General features: G+C 36.2%; 1 protein-coding gene across 1 annotated transcript; it reads left to right on the top strand.

Annotated features, from left to right (window-relative positions):
- The first annotated feature begins 4,298 nt into the window (after positions 1–4,298).
- Positions 4,299–11,890, top strand: LOC104246158 (WPP domain-associated protein). Its single transcript, XM_009801924.2, has 6 exons — positions 4,299–4,544; positions 4,931–7,333; positions 9,424–9,550; positions 9,899–10,000; positions 10,444–10,522; positions 11,532–11,890. Exons 2-5 carry the CDS (start codon positions 4,944–4,946, stop codon positions 10,519–10,521), a joined length of 2,697 nt encoding a protein of 898 aa, XP_009800226.1. The 5' UTR covers positions 4,299–4,544; positions 4,931–4,943; the 3' UTR covers position 10,522; positions 11,532–11,890.
- The last annotated feature ends 8,308 nt before the right edge of the window (positions 11,891–20,198 follow it).

Here is a 20,198-nt window from a genome sequence, read left to right on the forward strand (position 1 = left end):
TGTGTGTGTTACAAAAGGCATAGAGTTAGGGGGAACCTGTGTTCCCCTATTACTTAATCTGGTTCTTACTACTCTAAATCCACTATATAAATATTAAGTTTTTCATCATCAAAAAGGGGGAAATTTATAGGTTTTAAATGTTCTTGCCTTATGTTTTGATAATCTAACAAACTTACTGTTAAGAACCAGATAGGGAACCTGACCTACTCGGACTATACTGCAACCTTAACGAATTCCAACTAAAGGTGGGCTGCTACAGCTTCAGGAGCCAGGAACCCAAACAAGGATCTGATACCCTTGTGGTTCCCTCATAAGTAATTGGTCACAGTTGGAAATGAAGTGACTAACTGCACTGTTTCTGCCGCACTGCACTGTCTCCAGCGCCCAATCATTCTCTGACCAACTAAAGTGCTCACATCATTTCAAATGATATGATCAAGGTGTACCTATAATGAGTTTATACAAAACATCACTTGAAAGTTTCAGTTTCTCATTCAAGCTTCTTGCAAAAACAGAGAAATCAAGCCTCACAAGCTTGAAGAACAAAGTTGAACGCAGCTATGGGCCAGTTCCTAAAAGATAGCTTGTTGTTGTCCTAGTTGAGTTGTAACTTTGTGATTGTACTTATTGTATCTCTTAAACTGCTTAGCTAGAAGTGTTTGATTAGGAATCCTCTTGTAAATCCGTAAACTCCTTGAGTTTATGTTGTGACTAGGTTTAGTCATAAGCAAAAACCTTTGTAACCGTAGAGTGACAAAGTGGCTTGTGGTGAGAGCATCACAAGTTAATAAAAGTCTTTGTAACTAGGAAGTTACAAAGTGGCTTGTGGTAAGAGTACCACAAGTTAGTTGAGTAAATTCTTTGTAATGGAAGTCATTGCAAAGTAGTTTGTAATATGTTTTTTACAAGTTAGTGAAGTTAAAAGCCTACAGGTGTAAGTCGTAGTTTTTTGATCCCCTTGTGTGAGATTTTTCCACGTAAAACTCCTCTGCCTTATTTACATACTATTTTATTAGCATTCTCAGCAACATCTTACAGAGGACCACGTACTCTACTGTTTGGTGGACTCACACAAACTAACACAATGCATTGCCTTGGATGCACATCTCTATGCTAGAAGTTTCACCAAGCCTGTCTTTACAGTTAAGGCTTGCGTTCCTCTAACGATTGATAAAGTCAATAACTGGTTCACTCTTCCGTTGACGAGTATTTGTGAGTTCTACCATGCTCACAATGCACCTTGTGCTGTAAAAACGATTGAGGAACTCTTGCTCTAGTTGATCCCAGCTATCAATAGATCTAGCCTCGAGGTCTGTGTACCAGTCAAAAGCATTTTCTTTTAGTGAGCGGACAAATTGCTTGATGAGGTAGTCTCCATTAGTCCCAGCATTGTTGCACATCTCAACAAAGTGCGCCATATATTGCTTTGGATTACCTTTCCATTAAACTGTTGAAACTTTGGAGGTTGATAACCAACATGTATATTCAACATATCGACCCTTATAGTGTACAACTTTGCATATGTTAGGGAGGACCTGACAGCAACTTCATACTTGTTCTTAATGGTTCCTTCAATGAACTCATTCAGTTGATCGATTGGAATCATCCCTTCAAATGAGACGGGGATAGCCTTAGCGGATGCTACTTGTCTTGGGGGAGAATCACTCTCTGGAACTTCTGGGAGCTTGCTAGGTGCGTGGGTGGATTCTTATTCCATCAAGATTCCCACCTTATCTATTGCATGCACTTGTTCAAGCGAGCGATTGCTTCCGTCAAGTTTTCCAACTACTCCTCCACAGATGAAGTGTTTGTCACCATGGCTTGTATGATTGTCGTAGACGACAGAGAGTAGCATGAATTTTCACACAGATTGATCCTTGATTGGCTCACGCTATATGGTGTAAGTGGGGAGGATCAATCACTTGAAGCATCATCATCTTTCTTCACAACATAGTGCTTGGATCCGGAGAGGCCAAGCAGAGCAAGAGTTTTGTTGATCTTTTAGCAACGTCGCTTCCTCCTTCAGGTACGTTTGTGGAAGATCTTGCTCCTTTTGAGGATGAAGATCCGAAAATAGGGGTTGTCCTAACGAGCTTGTTTTACTCCTCGTAACTGGTCCAAAGCTTCCAAAGGTAACATCGAGGATGCTTCACACATCAGCATAGAAGCTGAAATTAATAGGCTTGGTGGAAGTTGAACTGAAGTTGATTTCCTTTGAAGCAATTTCAATGTTCTTGCTTTGGGGATAGAAAAGTTAAGATGAGAGGTAGAGATTGTCCCCACTGGGCATTCCAGAATTTGTAGACAATAAATTGCATCGAGAAAATAAAATCAAAACCGAAAAATATTGCAACAATCGTAGTATTTTATTTCAAATATTTGAGTGTTACAATCTCTATGATTCCTCTCATTCTATTTTCTAATATAAATTCAAGGGCTTTTTGAGTTTGATCTAGAATTTTAATTTGACTTATCCGTCGCGAGCACTTTGATTATTGCCACTAATTTTATTACGAACAAGTAGCCTTGATCTTGAACGCCTTGTGTTTGATTTGACGTCGTTCTTGATCTTGAATACTTGAATTGTTCTTCTTTCTTGAGCTTGAACTTGATTTGTTCTCCGTTCTTGAACTTGAACTTGGTTGCTTGAAGCCTGAAACTTGTAGAGAAATTTGCGACGTTTGATCCACGAGCTCTCTCTTGCTTCTTGTTATAACTTCTGGTGTCTTTTTGAGTTATGAAGACCCCTATTTATAGTTGTGGAAGGGAGGAGTTGTGATAAGAACAAACTCTTTCCGACCAATCAAATTGAAGTATGACATGACCGCATTTGATTGGCCAGAACATGTCACTTGCACATGTGACACGATTTCATTAGCCTTTTAATGTCTTGGCATGCCTTGACATTTTGACACGTGGCATGGTCCTATTGGCTCCTCCATTTGACATGGCGTGCTACGTCATTTGACATGTGGCACCAAAGTGGGCCTCTAGGAAGATGATATATTGGGCCTAATAACGTGAGCTCATCACTTTAGCCCAATTAAATGGGCTAGCCCAATGGATTAAGACTTATTTATTTAATACATATATATTGAATTATGTAATTAATCCAATTATATTAGCCCAATAAATTTATTTGAACTAATATATCTTGAATTTAAAATATAGTCCGAATTATTTTACAGATTTAATTTCAACAAGACTTATATGCCTACAAATGCATAGCCATCTTCACAAGTTAATGGAGTAGAAACGAATAACTTGAGTGGAATAATATTGTGATGAGTGGCGGTATTTACGTCTTTGAATTTGAATGGAGAGAAAAAAAAAATTATCGGTTACTCAATACTACTGTTTTTTTTTAAAATTATTTTTCCTTAATTGAACTTTATTGATTCCCCCGTAAACAATGAAATTATACTTTTAATATTTTTCAAGGAACTAATATATTAATATGCAAATAGTTAAGAAAAAGATATGTATAGAAAAAGACACATACCTTAAGGGTTCAAATTGCAAATAACTTAAATTTTCAAATTTAATATATTATTTTTCAAAAGGATTTTGAAAAATGAGTTTAACCTCTTTTGCCAAAATAGTTTTAAAAAATAATAGCAAAAATTAAAAAAATTAGTTTGCTTCCGAATTTTGGAAACCTTGATTGGGCAAAAACTTTCAGTTTTTTTTTTTCAATTAAAAAACTTTTAATTTTTAGCTAATGGGCGCATGAACATACTAAGCACAACCAATTTCTAAGAGCAACACACCCAATGTGATTCTACAAGTACGAGTCTGGGGAAGATAAGATATGCAAAATTTTATTTTCTTGTGTGAGGTAGTGGAACCGTTTTCGAAAGACCCTCGGTTCAAGAAAAACGTTTTCAAAACAGTTTTAAAAATACAGAGTAAAGAACTAAAATGAAAATACGAAAGAAAAGAAAATTATTGACAGAAAAATTAGTAAAGATAACTGTTTATTTTTACTTTTCAGGAAAAGAAAAAACAAAGGTGAAAAAAAAATATCAATAAAATTATATTATTACTTTTTTATTTTTATTCAAATACAAACAAATTATAAATGCGGTCAACCACTTCTTAGGACTCTCTGCAGCTTTCCCCATTTCTTCAGCCACTCCCCTTTAATAATATTTTTTAATTATTATTATTATTATTATCTATAGAATTTATTTACTCTTAATTAATATTAGTGTATATTGTTTTCACAATTGACGTACTATGACCATCTTTCCACGAAATCCAACTATTTTTCTTCAAACTCCATAGTCAAAAGAAAAAAAGCGACGGCAGTTTGTGTAAATCATCTCATTTAAGCCTTATTCCTTATATGTAATCACTCCCGCTCATTCCCCCCAACCTTTAATCTTCCTCTCTCTCTCTCTCAAAACCCTAAAGCTAACACTCCACTGACTCTGAGAAAAATTCATGAGCTCTCATACACCTTAGCATTTACCAAAGACCCATTTGAATTTGCTATTGCTCTTTTATTGCTTGAAGGACAGGATAATATCAGTTCTTTCCTTGTAAGTTCATACATTTAAGCTTTTTCTCTTATATAATTATTTTGCTTCAATTAATTGTTTGTTTAATAGTTGTAATAATTGAACACCCTTTTCCCTATTATGCTTGCTCTTTTATTTTTGGCAATTCTTTTGCTTAACTAGAAAGTGTTTTTTTATTGAGTTTTGTGTTAATTTAGCTTTGAGTGTGTTCACTTCCTCCATCGTTTTGTGTTTTCAGTGAATTTAAATTCGCTAAGGGTACGTCTGCTGAATGCTGATAATTAATTTGTTAAAGCTGTTTTTTTCGGGTGAATTTATCAACAAAAAAAATTTGTGGGTTAAAGTGGTTTACTCTTGAGAATAAAATGATAAAGTGGGTTTTCTAATATTGGAAAAAATATATGCAGATATGCTTGTGTTATGGGAAGTTCAGAGGTATTAGAGAATGGGGCTGTGAGTAATGGGAATGGTATAAAATCACGCGATGAGGATGACTTTGAGGGGATAACAAATGGTGGGTTTGAGAAAATGATTAATGGTGGAAAGGAAAATGAGAATTTGGGTGATGAGATTTTGGAGGATTTTGATACTTATTGGGAAGATATCAACGACCGCTTAATGGTATCGAGGATGGTGAGCGACTCGGTGATTAAGGGAATGGTGAGCGCTGTGGAGCAAGAGGCGGCTGAGAGGCTAGCTGCTAAGGAAATTGAATTAACCAACTTGAAGGAGTATTTGCAATTTCATGATGGGGGTCTTAGCAAAATTGAATCTCTTGGGTCACTCACATTGCAGGATGAGCTAGAAAGCATAAATTTTCGAAAAAACTTGAGTCTATCAGATGTTTTTATGGAGCATGACAAGATGGGAGACTTTCTTGATGGGCTAAGAAGTTCGGCAAAGGTTGAATTCAGGAAGTTGAATAAGAGTATTTATGAGGTTAGAGGATCCAATTGTATCAGGAACATCAGCCCTCGCTCTGAGATGATGGGACTAGAAGGTATTCTTCAGGAGAAGGATTCTGGAATTTGGGATCAGGTGGACAAAACAATAGATAACCTGAAAATGATGGTGAATACCATCTTTAAGCGAATGGATGATATGCTACAATTGTCCAAGACATCACTTGGTCAGTGGCAGGAGGAGCATCTCACTGAAGTGGAGCTTGAGGCCATGATAATGCGCAGTGTAATTCGGACTGTGCAGGAAGACTTTGAGTACAAATTATGGGACCAGTATGCTCGATTGTGTGGTGATCGAAATGAGAAGTTGAATGACATCTCTAGTTTACGGATGGATTTGGAAGCTGTTTTAAAGTCATTGTCAAGTTCTGAAACAGGGCATATGAATTCCCATGGATTGCATGATGTTGATTTCTTTGCACGCAAGACATCAAGTGAGCATGTGACTTCTTCAAAATCTGTTTGGGATGGAAATGAGAAGATGGAGGATTCTAAGACTGATATACCTGAGAACTTTGATGCTGCCACGTTAAAGCACATGTCAAGAGACGAAATGGTGAACCATTTTAATAATATTCTGACAAAGATGAAGAGACACCATGAGTCCATTCTGCAAAAGAAAACCGATGAATATTTTGTTCTAAGAGCAGATTATCTAAAGCTTAGAGGAGGCTCTGCTGTGCCACACAAAAAGGATAAGGGTGAATTTGATGTTCTAAGGAAGAAAATTCCAGAAATTATATTCAAATTGGATGATATTCTTGTGGAGAATGAAAAACATCCTGCATTTACCCAGGAGACTCTAAGTTTCGGTAACTTGAAGGATAGGCTTGATAGCCTTCTTTCTGAAAATCACCAGCTCAGAGACTTGCTTAGAGATAAGAAAAATGAAGTTAAGTCCCTTTTGTCCCAGGTTTCCGATGCTACTGAGAAGAGGCTGCAACATTCTTCTGTGGAAGCAGACATGCTAAAACAGATAGGAGATCTCAATTTAGCCATGGAACGGTCACTCATAGAAGCTTCTGTAAGGGAAGAAGTGTATACTTGTTTTCTAAGGGATCTTAGCAGAGGGACAGGAAATGAAGTTGAGGAATTAAACTTGGGAATTGATATGATTAATGATAGTAACGATACTAATGCTGGACGTACTAGAAAGGTTGAAATTGAAGATTTGGGTATGGAGGGCCTGATTATGCAAGAAATATGTGGAGTGATTTTCAGTGAAGGCATCAAGGAGGCTAAAGGCATTCTCAAGGAGCTGTATTGTGAGTATTTGAATGAAAAAGAAATTCGAATATCTCTTGAGACCAAAGTTATTCAGATGGAAAACGAATTGAAATTCGAGGTTGAAGAGAAAGACAGGCTAAAGCAAAATGTTTCTGTGCTGGAAACGTCTGTGAACAAAAAGGAAAGGTTAGCAACAGATGCTTCAGCTGCTCTAGCAAAAGAGAGGAAGCAATTTGAGCAGGTGTGCCAAGAGTTAAATACTGTGAAAGAGTTTGCAAGTCAGCAACAAACATTAGCTTCTGGGTGCAACAAAGAAGTAAATGTAGTAAAAGGCCAGTTGGCAGAAGCATTGGAGAAAATTGAAGTATTGAAAGTGGAAGCAGCCCAATTAAATAAAAGTCTTGAGGAGAAGGCCGGGGAGTTAAAAGAAGCTAATTACCAGGCACATACAGTCCTTGCAATCTCTGAAGAGAGGCAAACTGTTTTGTCCTCACTTGAAGCAAAAGAAATTGAGCTAAGAAAGCAGGTGGAAACAATTATTGGTAATATAAATGAATCGTCAAAGATGCTTGCTGATTTTGAATGCAGGGTGACAGGAAGTTTGATAACAAATAACGCCAGGTCAGTGCTTCCCTAACCTTTTCAATAAATAATTGAAATATCATAGTGCCAGTATGTATAGAAAGGCTTTTTGTCCCTTCAAATACACAGAGAATCCAAAAAGTTGGCAAAAGAACACCCAAAAGGAACTGCAGGTTACACCAAGAACATAATATTTGTAAGACGCTACTTTCTAAAGCAAACACTGATATGGACTTGTTTTCAGAACGCCTAGTGTTCTGTTCTTGTCATAAGGACCTAAAAACAAACAAAGGGACACTATTCTGGTGACCGTTATACTTTTTTGTTTGTAGCAATTTACCAACTCATCTGGATTTTTTAAAAACAGACATAGGTTTTTTCTATTTCAGTCGTCCAAATTATCTATAAAAAAAGTAGATAGAATAACTTCGGCCTTGTCAATTGCTAATGAAAGAACGAAATCCGGGTCGACTAGCTTCTTTCCAGCAAAGCTTACCATTCCTACACTCCTTTCTTCTATGTCTAGTGGAGCTATTCCCAGACAGTTTGTGGCATTGTGCCCTTTCATCTTTTCAACGTGCAGCAATCTCCCATTAACTTTTTCTCTCAAAACAAGAGCTCAAACCTCATGTACCTTACAAGTCAATGATACTAGTGTAAAATGGATAAGATATATGTTTTGAGTAGCACCAATTGTTTTTCTATTTTCTTCTCCTCTTCTCTACATTGCTAGTGCCCCTCCCTCCCCCCCCACGCAGGCTTTTACAGCTCCATGCCTTCTTCTCCTTTCTCTTTCCCAACAAAAATGGCGTCCATTCCACCCTAAGGAGGCAAGGACCAAGCTCAACACAAGCGATTGAAGCTGGGGAATGTTAGGAGGAAAGTTGCTCTTATGGCAACTGGGATGAAATGCCCGAATGAGAAGGAAAAGCTGGAATGAAGGAATGTGGAAGCTTTCCGTAGCAAAAGCAATTTGGGGCTGCCATTTAATTTTGGAGTAGACGAAGCAAATCAAATGCTTATTTACTTTAGATTTTAATTTTTCTCAACCAATCAAAACAATCGACAATGTAAACCAGATACAACTAAGCCAAAGGCTTTCAGAAATTAATAAATACTAGGTTAGAAATTCCTATCAGGGAGCTGGCAGCAAAGGATGAGTGTTTAGGAGATGAAATTGAGAAGGAAGAAGGTACAAAGGAGAAAAGAAAGGAAGGGATAAAAATTAAATCTTCTCTCTGCTTATTCCTTCTCCCCAAAAAAAAAATAAAAAAATCTCTCTACTTATCCAAAAAAAGAAAAAGAAAAAAGGAAGGAATAAAAAAACAGACTATATTTTTGCCCTCAGATTGATGGTTGTCTAATAAATTGGCTGATGTGCATTTCGTATGGAAAAAGGGGTATAATGCCACAAAAAGTAGTTAAGGGGGTAAAAGATTTAATAGCTTGAGATGCTGTGTAAAACTTTTCATCTTTTCCCTTATATCTTTCTTGTTTTTGATAGGTAATAACCTGCATATTTCCTTATTGTGAAAAAAGGTTTAGGTTTTGGTGCCACCATATCAATAGTATTGGATATTTTATGCTTGTTGACCTATTAAATGATATATCCTTCTACCTTTTCATTTCTCATCCCATATTTGCCTATCCGGAAGTTTAATGGTCTAGGCCTCCTTTGCTTGTAATTAACTCTCTTCCAATAATTAACTTGTTTTTTTTCCATCTGCCAGCCAAAAGATAAAAAGAAGGAAATGACATTTTGCTTTATCAATTTTTTTGTTCTACAAGCCTCTTTAGTTGCTATTTGTTCTTGTGTGTGCATATCTTTTTCAAACGGTATATCATTTGTGGTGTATTCTTTGGGTGATCAACCCTAGCTCCATTTTTGTTTCGGAAGTATTGGTAGTGTTTTGCATTTGCCGTCACGTTTCTAGGTAAGATTGGCGTAAACATTCTGTTCTAGTAGGGGAAAAAGTGGGGAAAAGATCACGTAAACAATTTTGTTTAACTGGTAGACACATACATATACATGTCAATACCTTTTTCTGCTCAGAAGACATGACTCTTGCGAAGTTTACATTGGATTATCTGTACTAAGACCTTACGCAATTTGTTGGTAATACTTTCAGGTTTCAGAACTCGTCTTCTCAATTGGATTCTCTTGTTAAAAAGGCAAATTTGCTGAGAAGAACAATGCTACTATACCAACAAAGGCTTGACAGAAGATGTTCAGACCTTCAATTGGCCGAGGCTGAGGCAATTACATAAAATGCATCTTTCGTGATATTTCTGTAGTTTTTGCTGATAAATAGCAAATTAGCAATTAACTATGCAATAATTCTAATTGAAACTTAAGCTTTTAATCTAGAGTGGGATCTGGAATTTGAAATTGATGGGTTCGACCTTTAAAGTTCTTAGCACTGAACTCACCGTACTTCTTAAATTATGGGGTTGGAATCTGATATTAGTTGAAATATGTGATTTTTTACATATAGATCTGTGTTCCTTGTCAAAAATACTGGCTCTGTTCAACCCGTAGCTCAAATGCTACGGGTTTTACTATAGTTTACCTAGGTTTTCTAATAGGTTTTGTTGTACATTCAGGTTGATCTTTTGGGAGATGAGGTGGATACACTTTTAAGCCTACTTGAGAAGATTTATATAGCACTTGATCATTACTCGCCAGTTTTGCAGCATTACCCTGGGGTAAGATGAATAATGTCTTAAAAGATATGTTATACCATTCCTGTGAGACTAGTGTTAGTCTGGTTTATTGATTCAGCAATATGAGTTTAATAGTCATCTCTAAGTTCCAATGTGCTTCAAGTATGTAGGTAGGCTGCAAACTTGAAAATCTGTCCTTTGCATCTGAACATAAAGTAGTCACTCCTTCCAATCGAAGGATAAGTTGTTAGCTGGGTATCTAGTTGTTAGCATGTGCAACTCTTACAAACCAGTGGCTAAAGGTCAAGTGACGAGGGGTAAAGACTATACTCCTCTCTGCCACTGAAGATAATCGTTTTTTTTTTTTTTTTGGGGGGGGGGGGGGAGCTACTTCCAATATAAACTTGTGTCACCTCTGAATCTGCAAGTGCATTTATATGGGGCTAATATTGTACCTTGTTTACATAATGCTTACTTAAATGCAGATTATGGAGATTCTGAAGGTGATCAAAAGGGAATTAACTGGCGAGTCTACCAAGCTAGTAAAATCATCTTCTGCTTAAGGTAATTTTTCTTCTGCTATAGTATAGTTTTCAGTGGGTGATATGCATAACTTTTGGTTTTATTGTTGTTAGCTAGAGCACCCTCTAAGACAAACTTTATGGGAATGTCTAATTATCGATATGTATATTTGCTAAACACTAAATTGCTACTATTTGTTACTCTTTCTTTTCCACTTTATGTAGCACTCTTTACTTTTTTGGTTGTTCTGAAAAGAATGACACAAGTTCTAGCTGTATGGTATGTGCCAAAAGTCTTCTTTTCGTTTGTTAAACTTCATTCCCAGTCAAACATCGCTATATGAAAATGAATGGAGGGAGTATTAAAAGCATTTGCTGAAGATTAAAACTTTTAATTAAGCTATTCATTTTGTTATATTTGACTGTAACATTTATCATGTATCGTCTTACTCCTGCTCAAGAAAAGGAAAAGAACCTGAGTAAAATAATGGGTTTTTATTAACCGTGTTCCATTATTCTTCGGGGATTCTCCAACAAAACAAAGAAACTGAAAAAGAAAGGAAAACGGCTGAGTTACGAAAAAAATTTGAAGGTTGAGAAAACTAGGGCTTATGAAGAAAGGACTCAAAGGAGTGATCTTGAAAGGCTGCTTTAGAAAATTTTAAAAAGAAAACACGAAAAGAAAAATCAAAGTGAGTTGGTGAAATCCGAGTATGAAGATGTTAGAAGCAACTGGTGGCAGAAAGAGAAAAGGCGTGCAGATTCAGTACTCAGCAGTGGCGAAAGCCATAGAGCAAAAGAATCTTGCAAAAGCTAACTGCAAAATGGCTATTGATAAAACATGTTGTTCTGATGATTTGTCATAGCCATTTGGATCAAGATAGAAAATAAATTGAAAATTCTGAGGAAGTGAATTCTTCATTTGGTAAATTGGTGTACACACCAAAAACAGTTAGCTTGTTGCAAGACATTGCAATATATCTTAGGATATCTTTTAACTGTTTCTTTCATAAATCAATCTTTCTTTGACTCATGTTTCTTTTGTTGAACAGATAAAGAGTTCGATTCCTGGAATTTTCGCATTACTCCATCCTGGCTGGTACCAATTCAAAGTACAACACGAAGGTAGAAAAACAGATTTTAGTTAGTGACACAGAAATGTATTACCTTTTTGTAGCAGCTTGAAATAGGGAAAGGATTATGAAGTTTCAACTGACCGGGCGTGTAGAGGGGATCCCTAGTTAGTTGTGTATATTCTGTATCATCAGTCAGGAAAACCAAACATCTATAGCTGCAGCTGTGAATTTTTTAGGTACATTTTGTTAGCTAGCTTGTGTATATAGAGATACAGAAGCAAAGTGTACAGACTACTTTGGCTAGTTAAATTTAACGGAAATCCATGTGTTTATCATCTTTCTTTCATTGTCTTTTCCTATTGAATATTTCAATTCTGAAACTGGCGACTATTTGTTGTCGACAAATCAGTTGAATTCTTCCTTGCTGCCCATTGATAGTGATTTAAAATAATTGCTTAAACTTTTGTAGAATTTCATTGTTATTGAGTCATTGTCAATTTTTTTCTTTTTTCATTTTGAGATGTTTCAAAATTTTTGATACGATTTTACTTTTAATATTATCTGTGTACAATTTTCACAATTTTCAAAAACTTCAAATTCAGTTTAACTGTTTAAATTTTATGCTTTGATATGATAATTATGTTTAATCAAACAATTTTTTCTATCATCAATTCAATATGATTAACTTTTAGGTATGTTTCAAAGTTTATTCTTAGTAAAAGGCTTTTCAGATGTCTGATTCTTTAGTAGAAACGCCATCAGTAGTCACTCTAAAGTACTCCTATTTAGGAATTAATCAGTGCATTCTGAATTTTAGTTTTTCAGTTCAAATTTTCAGGACAAAAACGTTTTGAGTAGTCCTGAAGTTAAGATTTTTAGCTTATAGTTTCAGAATAAAAAAAATAATGACTAATCTCTAAATAGCATCCCTGAGAATGAATATATGTGCACTTGCCCCGATTCTTTCTTATTCATCGTACGAAATTTTGCTCCTTTTCGCTTATCCATTAAATGCATCATATATGCCTACTTTACCCAAATCTCTTATACTTAAATATAGTTAATTGATGTGTATTTCCTTCACGATATTAAATATAGGCATAATGACTTCCTGACCATTTAAACTTGTAGGGCTTTTTAAAGCCGATACATGAACTTGCACTTTTTTCATTTGAACACTCCAACTTGATGCAATGGATACTAATAAACACATTTGACCGTTGACTATGCCTATGTGGAAGCAGCGCAACTGACATGGCTAAATTGTGTGAAAATCACGCTGCAAAGGCGCGTGAAATGTATTGTTTTTATTTAAAAAAATATGAGAATCAAAATAAAATATAAATGAGACAAAAAAGAAGAAGAAAAAAGAGACCTTTTCCTTTCCCCTTCTCTTTTCCCCTCCCTCCCACCTTTGTAAGTAACTGTCACATACATAATTAAGATATCCTCATACCCTCGATCGACTTCAGTCACATACTCTCTTTTCTTTCACGTTCGGTCTAGGGTTCCCCAATTTCTATTTCTTTATTTTAGCTTTTTTACTGTAATTCGTTTTGGTCCAGCTTCAATTCAATAAGTTGAATAATACTCCAAATTTCTATAACCTTTGCTCTATATATATTGGCGCTTTTTATTTAGGTTTGGGAGGTGAAAAAAGTAAAGAAGAAAGAGGGTGGTGTTCGATGGATCAGACGTGGATCCCAGATATTTGATTTGGGTCAATGATTTATTAACGAGTTTTTTCTTAGGGTTTTGGCTGGTTTAAGAGTTGATTAATAAGATTTGATTGATAAAAGTAAAGCTGAGAAAGGAGTTCACCGGAGAGGTAGCCGACAGTGACGGAGATGCCAGAGATGGCGGTGAGACGGAGGTAATCGAGGGTGTTGAAATTGGCAACAGTCTTAGTAAAAGGTGGGTTTTGATCTATAACTGAGTATTCCGGCTTTGCCGATGTTGTTATGCCTGTGTTCATCTTCCCTATTAGCAGATGCTCTTTTGGCCAGTCGTCGGCGACGGGACACTAAGATGGGTTTTAATCAAAAAATGCAAGTGTCAGTAGTTGTATATGTTCGTCTATAATTGTGGGTGACTAATTAAATCCCTAGATAACCTTGAATATACAGGTGTTAACAAATGTGAATGAATGGATGATGTGGCTATACAAAATATTAAACTAAGTCCGTGTCAACAACAATTGAACAATACACACCATTACAAGTGTTTATTAGTAGCCATTTTTTCAAGTAAAGATGTTCAAATGGGAAACCCAAGAGTTTATATATTGGCTTTACAAACTGATGCAAGTTTAAGTGGTCAGGAAGCCATTTCGTCTTAAATATAATATAAGATAATAATAATTTTAATACTTATACATAAATTTGTATACATCATGTAAATGTATACATCGTACTCTTCGCTTCTTCAAATTTCCCCCTTTAATAACTCGTCTCATTATGAATTTCATCTCCACTAGCAACATAGCGGTTTTAGTAAATGGGAGTGCCACAAATTTCTTTAGTCCTAATAGGGGAATTAGACAAGGAGATCCACTATCCCCCTATATTTTTATCCTTTGTCTGGAAATGCTCTCTCGTATGATCTCCCATAAGGTTGATATACTTTGTTGGGACCTCGTTAGTATAAAAAATAAAAGTTCACTCATATCTCATCTCTTCTTTGCCGACGACTTAACCTTGATTTCTAGTGCTAATAATAAAAGCTGTGCCTGTATCTCATAATGCTTAAATCTTTTTTGTTCCTTATAAGGACGAAAAATAAATTACACCAAGTCCAAACTTATTTTTTCTAATAATTCCCCTGAAGATACGGCAAAACATTATGCCAATCTCATTGGACTTAAAATATCCACGAATTTTGGAAAGTACCTTGGCTTTCCTATGCTCCAAAAATACCCCAAACCAAAAGATTTTCAATTTGTTATTGATAACATGCAGACAAAGCTTGCTAATTGGAAATTCAATTTTCTCAATATCACTGGGAGAACTACTTTAGCCCACTCTACCCTTAATGCCATCGCTAACTACATTATGCAATATACTTTGCTTCCCACAAAGATCCATAAGCAAATAGACAAAATTCAATAGGACTTTATCTGGGGATCTACTAAAGAAAAGAAAAAGCTTCATCTTATCAATTGAAAAGCCGTCACCACCCCTAAAGAATTTGGTGGACTTGGATTAAGGGCAACAAAAGATAAGAATTTAGCTCTTTTAATAGGTCTCTCTTGGTGCTTAATCTCTCAAATCAACTCTCCTTGGGCCAAAACTGGTACGTCCCATGTTTTCGTACGAGAATATGTCGTAAGCCAATTGATGTAAGCTCGGAAATGAGATCATTTTTGAAAGTACATAACGTAAGTTCATGATTTTATCTTGGAGGTTACAAATCTTTAAGATCATGAATAACAAGTACCAAAAGGGTTGGAAAGCTTAGACGCTAAACGAAATGAAGAAAATAAGTTTCGTTGAAAGTCGACAAGTTTGGAATGTTAGAGCATATACTTTTGGGGTAAGACTAGGGTGATTAACATGATAAGTAAATTAAGTTATGGGTTATTTTAGTCGTATGATAGTCGTGTGTTATGTTTCTAAATCAAGCGAGTTGTGGAACAGAAGTTGGCAAAGGTCATCACAAGTTGCATTTATAATGTGCTGAAATTTAGGTCAAATGTAGATGCAAGTTTCTCCCAATATACTTAGAATGAAGGGATGATCTACATATCAAATTGAATATCTACGAGTCTAGTTTCTAACTTATTAAACCGTTTGTCGATACGATATCGGACTAGAGAGATATTCGCGTTTTTGCGAGACTGCGCCAAGCAGCTCTCTATGGGACCCACATAGGCGGTTTAAGACATATGGATATATATAAGATGCCTCATCCCCGTTTTAAGTCATTATTTTCACTATATTCAGACCTTAGAACCTTAGAAACACTCTCTCAAGGTTATCTCATGATCCAAGACCCAAACAAATGGCAAACTACACAAATCAAGTGTCGGGAATCCTGTGGCGCTAGTAAGTTTCTTGTTCTTCTTGTTGTTGTTGATTTTTGGGTGGTTCCAGCTCGTATGGGAGGTTTTTTAAGTGGTTTATGTTCTGTAAAATACTCTCCCATGGTTTTCATATCAACCCTAGGTTATTTCAAGTCTTGCAAATGGATTACACCATATTTCAACATCAAAAGTGGAGAATAACACCTCTTTGAGGTTGTTTTGTCATTGAGGATAGTTATGGGCTGTTTTATGCTGAAATTTCAAGTTGTTTCTATTGGATAATGTAAGTATAACAACCTAATAATTTTTCTTAAGCTTGCTTATTTGTTGGTTAAGTTGTTAGGATGATAAACTACAAGATAATACTTGGATTAGCTTAAGTCACTTCTATGGTGTTGTATTGCCATTGAGGATTGTTGTAAGCTAAATATAACTTGGATTTTGACCTGAAGCTACTGTAGGAAGTATGTGTATTGTGTTCTTTCAGGTGCTTAAGGTTATCTTGATGTTTATTAAGTTAAATGATTAGACTAGACATGAACTAGTGAATAAAGTTTCTAATTGAAGATAGTTGGAGTTGTGGATTGTTTCCTTTGTTATAAATAAGTGGTATAAGGTTGGAATCATTGATGAACTAATTCATTATCATGTTAATGGTGTTGTTAAGTTAATATAAAAAGTCTATAAGGGGTGATATGGGTTATACGGATTCTAATCGGAGCTTGCCGCTAGTCGTGAAGTAGTTATGACTTGTTGTTGTTATATGGTGTCTTGTTATTGATATTTATATGTTGATGGATTTCTATGGTTGTTGTTGTTGGTACATGGTATTGGAGGAGGCCCTTGTTACATGGGAGATGCTGCCCGAATTTACGTAAACGAGCTACTAGCTTAAGTTACAGACTTAGCTTTTGCTCAGCAATGATTTTGAATCTCCTTATACTATGATAAATTGAGTTGACTTGTTTGAAGAGTTGCTTGGAAGGAATGAAGGATTCAATGAGTTTAAGGTATGTTAAGTCACTTCCTTCTTTATTTTGGCATGACCTAAAGTGAAATGAATACACTATTTCATAACGGATCTACTCCTAGCAACTAAGGTTGTCCATGTTGTTCTTTCCTTATAAAATTATTCTAAGCAACTGTGTATGATCCTTGAATCCTACTGAGGTTCATATTGAGGGTATGGATGTCCATAATGTTCTTAAGTCACTTTAAAAGGTTTAGAACGTGATTCCATGAGTCTAGCATGCATTATATATAATATCTATTTTACTCTACCGAGCTGCGCTATAGTCGGCCGGGTACGACACCTATTATGCAACCACTGATCAGTTGGGTTTACCGAGCTCCACATGGCCGGGTATGATTCTACCGAGCTTTATGATGGCCGGGGTACGTTTTTACCGAGTCCTCTTTGAGGTCGGGTACGATATGATAATGATGATGCCCATAGAGGCGTATGTTTTTAAAAGTTTATGTATATACATGTATTATGCATTTCATGTCAATAGCCCCCAAAGGCGCTCACATGTTACATGTTGTATATCCTCTATCTCTCTTTATATTAATGTTCTTATTTATGCTTTCCTGCCTTACATACTCGGTACTTTATTTGTACTGACATTCCTTTTGCTTGGGACACTGCGTTTCATGCCCGCAGGTCCCGATTGATAGGTTGACAGTCTTCCTAGTAGGCTATCAGCTCACCGGAGGTGTTGGTGCACTCCACTTGCTCCGGAGTTTCCTATTTGGTCAGTTGCTTTGGATATGTATTGATTGGTATGGCGGGGCCATGTCCCGACCTTTATGATTTTATGTACTCTTAGAGGCTTGTAGAAAGATGTCAGGTGTATGGATACTTATTTCGCCTTGTCGGCCTATGTTTTGAGTTTACAAATGGTCATGTCGGCCCGTATGTCACATGTATAAGTTTGTATATCATGCTGGGTCGTCATATGTTGAGTATTCTTTTATGTTTTATTCTTGTTATCTCATGACGGGTTTTCCGGCTCATTTACTCATGATAGTATGATAAGAAAGATATGTTACGTCGGTACTCGGTTGAGTAAGGCACCGGGTGCCCGTCGCGGCCCTTCGGTTTGGGTCGTGACAAAAACACCGGCCTGCTCTTATTCCACATGCAAGTCCACAACCTCTACCTTTCTGTATGGAAAAGTATTCTCAAAGGTTGGTATTATTGTAACAAAGGCATTCTTTGGCTGCCTAAAAATAACTCTGACATAGATATTTGGAATTCCAGATGGCTACCATCTATGTCTTGCCTTAGAAATTGTATAGAGAGATCCCTCAACAAAGGTGATCTCTCCATCAAAATAAATGACCTTTGTCTTAATAACATCTGGAACCTAAACAAGATATCTTTCCAACTCCCAGACCCCATTCAAAAAATGATTAATACCATCTATCCCTCTAAACCATAACTCCAAAGATATTTCTATATGGGAAAATAGTGAAAGTGGTTGTTTCACCACGAGCTCTTGCTACACCCTCATCAATAATTTTTATCATAGTGGAAACAACTTCAAATGGATTTGGAGCATCAACTGCCCAAACAAGATCAAATATTTCCTAGGTTTTCTACAACAAACTTCCCACCAGATCCTACTTAGCTCGTATTGGTATCAATATTGACAAACACTGCACAACATGTCACGAGGCAGAAGAGACTATAGAGCACATCTTTTTGTACTGTCCACTCGTTCTCAGGTTTTGGCAAACTTTAGGTGTTCACCACATACCCCTCAACACAAATCTCCATTGGCTCCTCACTATTAAAAACTTGAATCATAGTTTACCCGCTCTCCCGATTACATGGGAAGGCTTTTTTTGTTTTTGCCATCTGGGGCATCTGGCTTAGCAGAAGCAACAACCTCCACAACAATACAACCCTTTATTTGAAAGACAATACTATGATAAATCATGCTTTAGAATACAAATTCCTAGCCGAAAATGAACCCAACATGCACGCCCAGAAAAAAATTGTAGTATATTGGCATAAACCACCCAGAAATTGGTACAAGTTCAATATAGATGGTGCTTTTAAAAAAGGATCAGCCGTTGTAGGGGGAGTCTTCCGAACTAGCTCGGGAGACTGGAACATGGGCTTCAACCAACAAGTCCATGTTATGACCATCCTACACTCAGAACTCCTAGCCCTCCAATCAGGTCTCACTCTTGCTAAAGAGAATGGATTCTACCCAATCGAAGTCGAAACTGATTTCATTGAGGTAATACAAACATTATCAACAGATCATGAAATTTTTAACGATGTGATAAATATTCTTGCAGGTTGTTAATGCCCCAGAAGAAGGAGGAGATACTGACCAGACATAACTTTCGTCAAGGAAACATGGTGGCTCACATGTTAGCCAAGGAAGCCTTTAATCAGTCCAAAATCAGGAAAATATCAATTTTTGCTACTCCACCACCTTTCGTTATGCAGCAACTATCTCTAGATAAACTAGGTTGTTCTCCTTTTGTTAAACACCTCTCAGAAGGTGCATGTAATTTGTTAGCAAGTTATGGGAACTTATGTGTCCTTCATGAGGCACAAATTGTCTGTAATATTATGAACAATATTTAGTAGTATTACTATAAGTATCTACCTTCTCAAAAAAAAAAAAAAAAGAGAAAAGATCGCCACCCATCATTCATAAAAATGTGAGACTGAAAAGATAACAGATTTCAAACATTAGAATAAAAATACTTCAAAAATTCTTAGCCAGAAGTCCTGGTCTTCGAAAAAATAGAAAACAAATTTAGCACATCCCAGCTTCTGACAAAACACTGATGTCTCCATTGAGGCCACTTGCTTAAAAGAAGCAGCTTGCTTCGCATTTAAGATCTTTTTTTCTTTTTCTTGTAACGATAATATTACATTACTTCTGGAAGATTTTTTTTTTTTTTTTTTTTTTTAGTACTAGAGTTTGAGTTGATTTTAGGCATAATAATTTCCATTGCCCATTCAAGGATGTTTGGGGTGGCTCCTCCCTTGTCTTGTGTTGCAACTACTTGTTGTGTAATCTGAACCAAACGTTGCATTGTAATAATGCTGCTGCTGCTGCCTCAGCTGTTTGCTGGCAATGTTTTTGAGATTTGTGGTTTAAATGTGCCAAGTGTGCAAATAAACCATGCCAATTGGCCCTTAATTTTATCCTTAGAAGACATGTAGGATAGTTATGAAAGAAATCACCAGCCTCTTAATTACTACATTAAAGATGGTTGTCAATTCAACAGTGCAAAAAAAAAAAAAGATTAAAAAAAATAAAAATGCAACAGGAAATACAAATTTATTCTTCAACTTAATAGAAGCCAAATTTGGTACGGAAAGGAAATCATATCTAATTCAATAATTGATTCATGTCTCATATTTCCATTTATTGCCCCAGCATGAAACAGTTGGGAGGCTAAACTCCCAACTGAGCCTCCCAACTGATCTGTACTCTTGAGCAACATAGACATATTATAATATCATATGTGTATATATATCAACTCAAAGTAATCACATTCAGTACCTTCACAATCCCAAACAAGACTATTGTACCACCACCAAAAAAGTAGGAGCTAAACACACAAACAGACAAACTCATTAGTACACT

Source organism: Nicotiana sylvestris, chromosome 2 (assembly GCF_000393655.2).
Source record: "Nicotiana sylvestris chromosome 2, ASM39365v2, whole genome shotgun sequence".
Taxonomy (NCBI): domain Eukaryota; kingdom Viridiplantae; phylum Streptophyta; class Magnoliopsida; order Solanales; family Solanaceae; genus Nicotiana; species Nicotiana sylvestris.